We start from the raw sequence: 11,402 nt of genomic DNA on the forward strand, positions 1-11,402 counted from the left end.
GTCAGATTTATTCAGTTGCTGGTTACTCAGCAATAGACAGGTTGTCTCTGCACTACAGAATTTGTATTTGGTGAAAGGCCATATAGACAATAAACAAGTCGGCATTTAATAGTGGGAAATAGACATTTATCGAGGGTTTACTATGTACCAGGCACTTTATGGAGCTATAAATACAGAACTGACCCTGGTCCAGCCTGACACACGCTTGATTATTCCCACTGCAAGGATGAAGTCAGGGAGGGCCAGAGAACTTCAGTAACTTGCTGTCTCTTGTAGAGACATCGGTGATTGCATGAGAAACCAGTGGGTTGTGCGCATGAAGCAAAAGCCCCAAATGCTGAAACACGACATCCAGGGTGCATTTCTGTGACACCCAGCGGGGGTGAGGGCAGCCAGAATTTTCACCTTGGTTTACACTTTAGACTTGAAATCAGAACCTACTTCCAGAGCAGATTCCTCTCCGTGCTGGTCTCTGAGCAGATTTAGATCATGTTTTTCCATGGTCTAAATTGCTTCCAAGCATCACAGATTTGAGAAGATGCCTGGGAGTACTATAAAAGAAGCAGAAAACCAGTTTCTCAAAGGTTCCAGTTCAGAGCACTACGACACAGCAATCTTTGGCCACAAGCACCCGATTGGTAAGTAAGCAGCAAGCCGTTGCCAACTAGAGGCGCCACTCCAGGTCAGTGGGACGTCTGCACTCGCCCCCTTGTCTCATCTTCTCTGCCACCTCCCATTTTAATTGCACGTCCTTCTTAAGGACACTGCCCTGGGGCCTCTGGAACTCTCAAGTGTGCTCCAGACTAAGACTGTATCGCATCCCTCTTTCGGAGGAGGGAGATGAGTTGGGGGGGGGGGGCCTTTGCTCTCTACTTCCAGGGTGTACAACAGTCTGAACCACTCAGGGTGATCATTTGAGCCATTGACAAGTTGGGCTTTTCCAAGTGGCTGCTGGGAAAGGAAGCACGCATCTCTTCTGCAAGACAAAGCAAAGCCCATGCTCTTCTCCAGCCCGCAAGAAGCTAACGCGTCAGGGTCTGGCAAGAACCCCGGCGATTCACCCACTGCTTTACATGCACCAAAGCCAGCCTGGCAGCTCCCAGGGCCCGCATGAGTCAGCCCTGCCTGTATGGGGTGAAATTTCCTGTCCCACCACTAATGTGTGCTTTCCCTCTCTACAGCAAGGGATATTCTTAACCATCAGGGTGTTCCCGCTTACGAGTTTCAATGTAATTTTTTTTTTTTTTTGTGGGAACAAACTGTAACCAAGACCATATGAAACTCATTCACACAGACATATTAGTCTTAACGGACACCAAGTGTTTGGTATTTACTTTCCATGGATACTGTAAGAATCTTCTGATTCTTACGTCAGGAAGAGGCTTATGTTTAGAACTTGAACTTAAGTGATAACCCAAAGTTATCTTCTCATGCTGATAATGAAGTAACTAACTCCTAATTATCTTCACAGAATCCTCAGGAACACTATTGGTTTTACCATTCCAGAATGTTCAGCTGCAAGTTCCGTAACGAAAAGACAAGTCCAATGCTACTATCGGTGTAATGCCCAGCTACTGTAATAAGTGGCATTAATGATGCAATAACTAGCATTAATTCGCCTTATAAAAAGAAAGCACTAAGGATTTATGAATAGTTTGCCGAATTAAAATGAATTGCTTCTGAGAATGGTGGCCTTAAACTTGAGCCACCCCCTTCCCGAGACAGTTCTCATCAACTGCTATACCCTGTAAGGGGTCTGCCTAGGCAGTCTGGCAGGGGCCGACATCATCTGCTTCTGGCTGGAAGAGATGCATGCTGCACGAGTACTTCCGCTGCCATACTCAGCCTATAAAATCGTATAATCGAAATGGGAGTATCCTACACAATTTCTTCTCACCTTAGAACTTCCCCTCCAAGCTGCTTCCCTCACAACACCACATTCCCACAAGCACACAGCGCGGTCGCCATGCGCAGCACAGCACAGTATACAGTGAGGCAGACCAAAAGGAAAATCACGTTACGTGCTGCAAAAATGCTGAAGCGGAAGAACCAGAGTCCATCCACCCACTCCCGTTATTTCAAAGATGAGGAAATGCTAGTCCTATCTATGAACGAAGATGAGGATTTTGTTTTAAAGTTCAGCGACTCGTTCAGCTACTACTGGGCTCTATGGCATGTGCCTGTAATATCACTGGGGAGATGATGCAGGATTCCCCTCTGTATGCTGTGAATACCATTCATTAATAAAGTAACTGCCTTGGCTTGTTGGTAGGGCAGAACAGAGCTAGGCGGGGGAAAACTAAACTGAATGCTGGGAGGAAGAAGGTGGAGTCGGAGAGAAGCCACAGAGCTGCCACTGGAGACAGATGTGCTGAAACCTTTGCTGGTAGGCCAAGACCTCATGGTGATGCACAGGTGAATGGAGATGGGTTAAATTAAGATGTAAGAGTTAGCCAATAAGAAGTTAGAGCTAATGGGCCAAGCAGTGCTTTAAATAATACAGTTCGGTTCTGGGTGACCAGGACGAACAAGCAGCCTCCCAACAGCAGGGAGACAGAGAAATGAAAAAGTCTGGGATGTGCCAGCCAGCGGTCGAGCCAGACGTATGAACTCCAGGTTCAGTGAGACATTTCGCCTCAGAATACAGGGTAGAGAGTGAATGAGGAAGACGATGGCACCCATCTCTGACCTCCACACCGTCGCGGACATCCGTAAGCATACGTGTGTGTTCCCATTCTCATCCCTCGTGCCCCCACCCCCAACACACGCCACGAGTTCCGCTGCACGGTATGCACAAATCACTCCTAACACCAACTTCTGCACAGCATCAGGGAGCTCACCCCCGCTCCCCGGCAGCTTGAGGGTTCTTGGCTACCCATCTCCTCTTCTGCTGGACCAGTTCCTCTCCACTTTAGATCTTAGGTCACTTAAAGAGGATGGCTGGTGAGGTGGTTTGGTGGCTAAGAATGCCCAACGCTCTTCTGGAGGACATGAGATAGTCTCTCGGCGCCTATGTGAGGATTACACAGCCACTGGAACTCCGGCTGCAGGAGAGCCGACGCCCTCTTCCGGCCTCTCCCAGTATCTGCACTCCCATATATAGACACACGCCATTACTCTAACAAGCCAATGACGGTGTTCTGGGCACTTTAGACAGCTCTGTCATTTCCGTGTCTAGTGTAGACTAGTTATTTTCACTCATCTCCATAGGCACTGGTCTGGTCACGTGACCCTAAAACCCAGAACATTCGAGAGGATGGCAAGGTTAACAGCCGGGGTCACATAAACCCCTGCATTAGAATTAACTTCTAAACAAATGAAACTTGAAATCAGGGGAATGCCGGGCTCCCTGGCTCGGAGGCCAAGAAGGCACACAAAGCCAGCCGCGCTGGTGTGACTCACGGCTAGTCCACAAGTCCTGGACCCGGAGCTATGTCATAGCCTTGGATCCAGTCCTGTGTTCCTCACTCCACAATGGGAAGGAGGCTAACGCGTCCATGTTTTACCAACAGCTAGATTTACAGTTCCATGATCTAGAAAGCCTAAAAAAAAAAAAAAGAGGTCACGGTTCTCAAAATAACATTCGAGATAAAGGCCTATTCACGGTACAGGAGAAAAGCTTCCTTTAAAAAGCTACTAATTTAAATCCATTATTTCTATTTTAGGGCTAAGGTAAAGTTCAGTGCACCTGCCCAGTGTGGATGAGGCCCTGGGCTCTATCTTAGCGCCACAAAATTAATTAATAAATTCCCTCAGTTTTATTTTTAGTCACGGAATACATTTTTGTTAGGCTGGCTTAAAGGCCCATGAGGAATAAAGTACAAAATACTTCAGCAGATTTCTGAACAGTTTACCAAAGGTAACAATAAATGAATTTATAACACTTAGCCAGGTATAAGGATACACGTGTTTTTGAGGCCTGTTTGGATGAGACAGTACAATTCTCTCTCAAAAAAATCAAAACCAAACCAAACAATATATATATATGTGTGTGTATATATGTTTATGTATATATATATATGCATGCATAAATACACATATACATATATATGTTTTACATTATATTGTAAAGCAATCTGGAATGCCATGGTTAACAATTCTTATTAAAGCAAACGCTCTTCTTCCCCTCTCTCCAATCGAAGTATGTAGACTAGTCCACCACTTACAATCGCCTGTTTTATCATTCTCAAGCGGTTGATCAAAGAGTCAAGTAAAATACTTACAGTTGCTTATCACGCCTCCCAGCGGGTCACCTTTAAAGTCAAATTCAATATCCATGTATTTGCCCTGTCAAAGAGAGACTCCGTCAGTGCATCCCAAAACAGCCCGCGTGCTTCAGAAGGGAGCATCCTAACTCATTTTCAGTCCTGTGTATGGATGTAATCAAGAAAGGCAGCTCATTTACCCATAAGGCAAACCAGCCTCCATGAATAATTCACACTGAAAAGCCACCACCTAGAGCCCGTCTAGCCTGTAGCTAATTTAAAAACAGATCTCTGTACACATGCATGTACGCACGCGCGTGCACATACACACACACACACACACACACACACACACACACACACACACGCACACGGGAGGGGGGAGGCGGGAGGGGAGTCCTTTCCATCATGTGACCTTTCCATTTCAGATAGTTTCCAAACTTCCTAAAGGGGAGACAGTCTCAGATCAAGACTGAAAACAAGGGCACTAGTCTTGGCAGGAAAACTGACTGATAAATTATTTCATTTTATTTTATAGACAGAATGTGTCTGAAGTCATTGTTACAAACTCCGCATTAGGCAGTGGGTGAAAAGCAATCCCTCCCCCAGATTTCCAACTGTTCAAATCAAAACACAATGCTGCGGGCCACAAGCTCAGAGCGAAAGACTACATATCCCATTGAGAGGCCTTTGACGTAGATTGTACAGAGCCCAGGGTCACCTTACACTCCACGGGCAGTACCATAAGACACATGGCGTTAAATCTCGTAAATTTTAGAAGCAGCCTCCAATGGTCTTGACGAAGAGTTACCAGGAAGAGCAGAATAGCCGTGGCACCTGCTTTGTGCTTAGCAAAGAGTATGTGTATTTAATAAGGAATTCTTTTGTTTTGTTGCATGTCCTGCCTCGATCACAATCAGATAGATACTATGTACAGAATTTTCCCTAAGAATTATATTTATTTTCAAAATGTGACAGGGAGAAAAGACTTGACTGCATGGCACTCGGTCAACAATGCAACTTGGGCCATTTTCTTAGCTTACGGACGCTCCCTCACCAGCTCCTCTCCCACTGCCATCTACCCTTTGAAATCGGCACTTAGGCCCCAGAGCGAATGTCTCCAAATCATTTCTTCTACGTTGAGAAAGGCAAGCGAGAAACCAGACACAGTCCCTGCTGGGAAGGAGCTCACAGCCTGGTAAGCAGGACACAGTGGTGGAGAGACAAGCCTACCACAGCTCATGGACGCAGACGGCTGTGCCAGGGGTGAGGACGGGAGCAGAAGAAGTGAGTTCACGGCAAACGCCAAGTCTGCTGGGAGGTGGGGGAGCAGGAGGAGCAGGCACAGAAACCAAGAACCAGCTGTTAGGGACAGTGAGGTGGGGCTTCAGGCTGGAGACAGAAGTCAGGTTAGCGTGACTTTTTGACATTCTCCTGACATGAGCCATTGTTACTGAAGGCTCCTAAAGAAGAAGGCAGGATCAGATTCGCCACTTTACAAGATCACCTGACCAGCGTGCAAAACGGGCTGGAAAGGAGGACGCCGGATGCCGTAGCGATCAAGGGATCTGGGCATCGGCTGGCTACACCAATTGGGAGAAAACCGTTGAGCGCTTCCAGCAGAAGAAGCGAAACAGGACCATAGCTATTCAGAGTTGCAGGGACAGTCCTGGGCTTGACAGAGAGAACCTCCAGAATGGTGGGGACAGAGGAGACAAGGCAGCGGGAGATGAGGGAGAAAAGCAGAGAGGGAGCGAAGGATCGGCCTTGCAGGCGATAACTTTGACAGGAGTCCCTGGACGAAGGGGCAACAGGATCCAGAGAGTGGGTGGAAGGAGGGGTAAGCGAGACAGGAGCTGGACACCTTCCAAGGTCCCAGTGTTACCTCCGGAATGGGACATGTTCCCTACGGTTTGCTGTTTGAACGCTTGGTCCCAGCTGGTGGGGCTGCTTGGGGAGGTTGTGGAAGCAACTGGACCTGGGGACCACCGGACGGACAGCATAGTGTCAGGACGTGCCTCAGTACCCATGACGGATGCTTCTCCTCAAACTATAAGCCAAAATAAATCCTTCCTAGGCTGGCTTTTTAAGGTACTTGAACAGACGACCAAAAAGCAATTATTACAGGTGAGTTTGAGGCCAGCCTGGTCTATAAAGAGAGTTCCAGGACAGCCAGGGTCTGTGTCACAGAGAAACCCTGTCTCAAAAAAAATGAATGAGAGATTGGGCAAAAGCAAAAGTATAGGCGCTGCGCTCTGCCCTCCAGTGCCTAGTTATCAGCCTACACACGGTAGATGCTTATTTGCTGCTTAAGGAAGAACACTAATCAACAAAGCCCTAAAATACTGTCTCATTCGAAAAAAATAAATAAATAAATAAAAGTCCCATATGCCAAACTAGAAATACTGGGGCATACGGGGACACACTGTGAGGGATGTCCTTGAACACATTTTTACAAGTGTCAGTTATGACCAATGTGTCTTAACTACAATAGCAGACTCTGTCAGATTTCTCAGTAAAGCGATCAACAAATTCATTCTAGATTAACCGAACAGAGCCAAGGGTTCTGTCGAGCAACACCACAATTCCACGAGATGGCACAGAATCCAATTATGAAATGATGCCACGCGTCTGGGTGTTTTATTAATCAAGTCATAGACCACAAACAGAGGAATTACTAGAAGCTGGGCACGAAATGATCTAGCCTATAATCAAGTGTTAATCCCATATCCTAATTCCCAAGATATAAGAGGATTTCTCTGAAGCTATTTAATAAGCTAAACAGCCCGCCAAGCCATTTGCAGGATCTTAAATACCACTGCAATAAAAAAAAAATATTAAAAAACACCTGACCTTCTAAGCAATTCAGTTTCCTGTCTTTACATCGCCATGGCCACACATTTGTAAATATGTTTAAAAGTGCATGTGTACACAATTGGCGAACAAAACTAAATTTCTATCACATAACGAAGCCTGATCATTGTAATTACTTCACTTTCTGTTTCTATTTCTGCAATGAGATTATCCAGGTGACCACACAAGAAAAGGCCTGCATCAAACTGGTTATGAGACTGTAACGGGCTAATCCGATGGAAAAACTCACAGCCCTGGGTTTGGGATCTTATTTAGCCTTCTACTTCCTAAGTTACTTCTGTCTGAGACCATTTCTTTCTTTAAGCTCCGGACAACCTGTCTATGGAGAAGGCCAGCAGGGATCTAAGATGGGAGCAAGGGAGAACTCCTGATAGAGAGGCATCAAAGATTACCGAAACTGATCCTACTGGTACAAGCAATGAGGGGAGAAGATGGCTCAGAAAATGAATGATCTTTTTTTCTTTTCTTTTTTGGCTAAACAACAGAAGAAGAAAAAAAGGAACAATCTCAAAGTACCATCATGGAGCTAGGCCAAATGGTACAGATGTTTAATCCCACCTACTCAGAAGGCTTTGGGCCGGGCAGTGGTGGTGTATGCCTTTAGTCCCAGCAATCGGGAGGCAGAGGCAGGCGGATCTCTGAGTGTGATGCCTGTCTGGTCTACAAGAGCTAGTTCCAGGACAGACTCCAAAGCTACAGAGAAACCCTGTCTCAAAAAAAAAACTAACCAACCAACCAACCAAACAAACAAACAAACAAACAAAACAGAAGGCTTTGGTAAAAACCAGAGAGCTCAACGCTTACCTGAGCTACTAAATGAGTTCAAGACCAACCTGAGTAACTTAACAAGGTCCTGTAACCAAAAGGAACAGAGACAAGAGAAAGGGAGGAAAGCGGGGGAAAAGAGGGGTACCAGAGTGTATGGCTTGGCACTGCAATGAGCAGACACAACACCGTGACACTCAACACATTTGCTCCCAAGGCGGTGTCCATGTCTTGGTGAAGAACAGAGGCCCAGGGGAGCTCAAGAACCGAGTCCACCAACAAGCAGGCACAAGCTGGTTGGTTACAGGCCAGAAGACTGGAAAAGCAGTGAGGGTTGGCCTCGATTAGAAGCAGTGTTTCAGGCTCAATCATGACAAGACATTAGTTAACTTTGGTTCTCGGTATCCAGATCTCCCAGCCCCTCGCACTCATCAGTCCTAGTGATTTTACCTTCAGGGGGTTTTTAAAAAAACACATCTTGTCCTTTCTGAGACCAACAATAAGAGCAGAGGGCAACATATATACAAACGACACTCACTTGAGCTATCTATTTTTTTTTTTTAACTGAATTTCTGGTTCTTTTCGTTATTTTGGTTGGTTGGTTATTTGGCTGGTTGGTTTTTCCAAGACAGGGTTTCTCTGTGCAACAGCCCTGGCTGTCCTGAAACTCACTCTGTAGACCAGGTTGGCCTCGAACTCACGGAGACCTGCCTAACTCTGCCTCCCGAGTGCTGGGATGAACGGCGTGCACCACCACTGTCTGGCTGAGTTTCTGATTCTTAATTATGACTTCTAAACGCCAAGCTCCAGATGAGAAAGAAATGATTCTAAATAGTCTTATTTAAACTCACAGAATTTTATGATTGAAGATGAGGAGAAAACATGATAAAAAAAAAATAGCTTGTCATTCCAAAAAAAACTGAAAGAATCTCAGAAAGCAACATAAATAAGCAAACAACACAGAGCTCTTATTGACCTTCCAGTGGGTCCCGACTGGGGGTGGCCCTCTTCTGACCTTAAAAATGTGTATATTAAATATTAAACATCTGCCTGTTTAAACACACATGGGCTAAACATTAGTGTTAGCACTTAAGCTTCTACAAATACTTACAAATCGGGACGAATTGTCGTTCCTCACAGTCTTGGCGTTTCCAAAGGCTGGTGAGAAAGAAGCAGATGCATCAGGAAAGCTGATAGAAAAACAAATAATTCCAAGCAGAAACACAAAGCAGCTGTAGTACTGGACAGGAATAACTCTGGCAAACACAGCTCACGGTGACGGCACTTCTGCCCACGGTTAACCAAACACACGTATCCAGCAGCGATTTTAGTGAGCCGCTAAAACTTCCCTCAGTTATTAGAAACCCACATGGAACACGTGACAGCCCCAAATCTCGGGACTGTTTCGAGCATTACTCTGAACGGGATCTTGCCTAATTCAACGTCTTTTAACTCCTGTAGATGAGCTGCTAATGAGTGGGAGAGAGGTAAGGTTTCTACCCCTCCACCAAAACTGTCGGTAAGGCTATCTCAGAAATCTTCCATTATTGTATGCTTGATGGAAGTGGGTGAGGTTTGTAGATCACAAGAGGCAGGCAAAACTTCAACTCTCTAACTTTGAAGCAAAGCTACTTATATAATCGTGATTACATAAGTCCAATACAGCAAGAGCGATACGGAGAGTCAAAACGGAGTCATTTAAAATAAGACACAAGCAATACATAATTTAGTAGTCTATGCCCAACAGGACTAAAAAATGGAATCTAAAAAATTAAAGGAAACAGATGTGACCCACAAAGCACAGCCCAAGTCTCTGTCGGTCTTAGCAGCTTCAAGACGACATCTGCCCTGGGACTCCCTTGGAAAGGAAAGGGAGCACTCCAGGGTGAGTCTGTCCAGGCACAGAACGTTCAACTGTGTCGCCGGTCTAACGCAGGTGACAGCATAGTTATGGGGCAAACGGACTGCTCCACCAAGCCCACGCACAGATACTGACTGACAAACCATCCTGGGACAATGAAAACAGGGAACAGAGGGGAGGGGCATAGATACAAGTCCCATGCACATCCCTGTGGGTGTGCTGCAGGCAGCGGTGCGCCTCAAACCCGGGGATGAACCCACATCCCGGAAGAGACACAGAATCCTACGTTTCCATCCAACCCTGCCCCGAAGCTGTTTCAGGAATCTGGGAGCCACCTTTGAAACTAGGTAGGAAGTATTCACGAGGACATGGCTAAATGAAACCACCCTCTTGAATACGAGGCTAGATATTGCATTTCTGGAAGCCTCCATGACTTTGTTAAGTGGAGGAGAGGATTAGGGTTAACTGTCACAGAACACAAGCACTTCAGAGGGGGTCTCGTCCTGAAAGCAGCACCTTGGAGAGAGGGGGCATTCTTAGGGAGCACAATGACGGTCAGCAGCTAAACCCAATGTTGAGCCCACTGTTTTGTGTCTTTACAAAACATTTATTTGTCTGTTTGTTTATTGTGAATGGCATGTGGAGGTCAAAGACCAACTTAAGGGAGTTGATTCTCTCCTTCTACCAAATGAATGCTGGGAATCGAAGTCAGGACGTGAGGCTTAGGGGCAAGTGCCTTCACCCACTGAGCCATTTCACTCATCCCGTTTTGTGCTTTTTGCTTAAAAACACATTAATGGCTGGGTGTGGTGGTGGAAGCATTTAATCCCACCACTTGGAGGGAGATCTCTGTAAACTGAAGGCCAGCCTGGTCCACATAGTGAATCCCGGGCCAGCCAGACCCTGTTTCAAACACCACATATATACAGTCGGCTCAAGATGGGTGAAGACGAGATTGACAAAGTCAAAAGAGAAGGTTCCTTATGTAGAGAAGCTTGGGCCGGAGAAGGTTCCTTATGTAGAGAAGCTTGGGCCGAGTATGGTTTGATAAGTTCCTGACACCAATCTCTCCCTTCGGAGGAAGACAGGATGACTGATACCTAGGACCCCAAGAGGAGAAACCCTGCCAACACTCAAAGAAGGAAGCATGCTGGGGTGGGGGTGGAGGGGGCGGGATCCGATTCTCTTCATATATCCACTGTCAACAAAAGGCTTCCCTGAAGGCAACCTTGATGACAGGGGACACTTGACCTGGCCTCCATTAAACCGTGACATTCCCCACGCTTTGGTGGGCTAGTCTTTGGTATCGTGCAGGCTTGCCGAGTTAACTACTTAGGCCAGGTCCAAAGCCCAGCTCAAGATGCCGACACATAAAGGTCAGTGTGCTGTGGTTTGAAGGTCAGGGGCAAGCGAAGGATTGCTGCAGAAGATGCGCCCAGAATCCCATCTGCAAGCCATAAACCATCTTCTCATCAGAGAGGCCTGAGTTGCACATTATCAAACACAACCCTAAACACTCGAGTCTTTTACCGGGAGCCTGGTAATCAGAAACAAGCGCTCCATTCTAGAACACCCGAGACACATTCCACAGCTGCTGTGTGTGTGTGTGTGTGTGTGTGTGTGTGTGTGTGTGTGTGTGTGTTCCTTGTTGGAAATGTTCATTTACAGTAGCGGCAAAGCATTCCCAGAAAAGATAA

General features: G+C 46.3%; 1 protein-coding gene across 5 annotated transcripts in view; it reads right to left on the minus strand.

The window, feature by feature from the left end:
* Positions 1 to 11,402, minus strand: part of Myo1b (myosin IB) — a 158,746-nt gene that overhangs the window by 55,936 nt on the left and 91,408 nt on the right. For all 5 annotated transcript variants that reach the window (XM_013353475.2, XM_005366368.3, XM_005366367.3 and 2 more), the window contains exons 6-7: positions 8,956 to 9,002; positions 4,224 to 4,287 (exon numbers count right to left, since the gene is read on the minus strand). In XM_013353475.2, coding sequence (XP_013208929.1) covers positions 4,224 to 4,287; positions 8,956 to 9,002 — 111 coding nt within the window. The remainder of the gene's footprint in view (positions 1 to 4,223; positions 4,288 to 8,955; positions 9,003 to 11,402) is intronic.

Source organism: Microtus ochrogaster, unplaced genomic scaffold (genome assembly GCF_000317375.1).
Source record: "Microtus ochrogaster isolate Prairie Vole_2 unplaced genomic scaffold, MicOch1.0 UNK8, whole genome shotgun sequence".
In the NCBI taxonomy this organism is placed as follows: Eukaryota; Metazoa; Chordata; class Mammalia; order Rodentia; family Cricetidae; genus Microtus; species Microtus ochrogaster.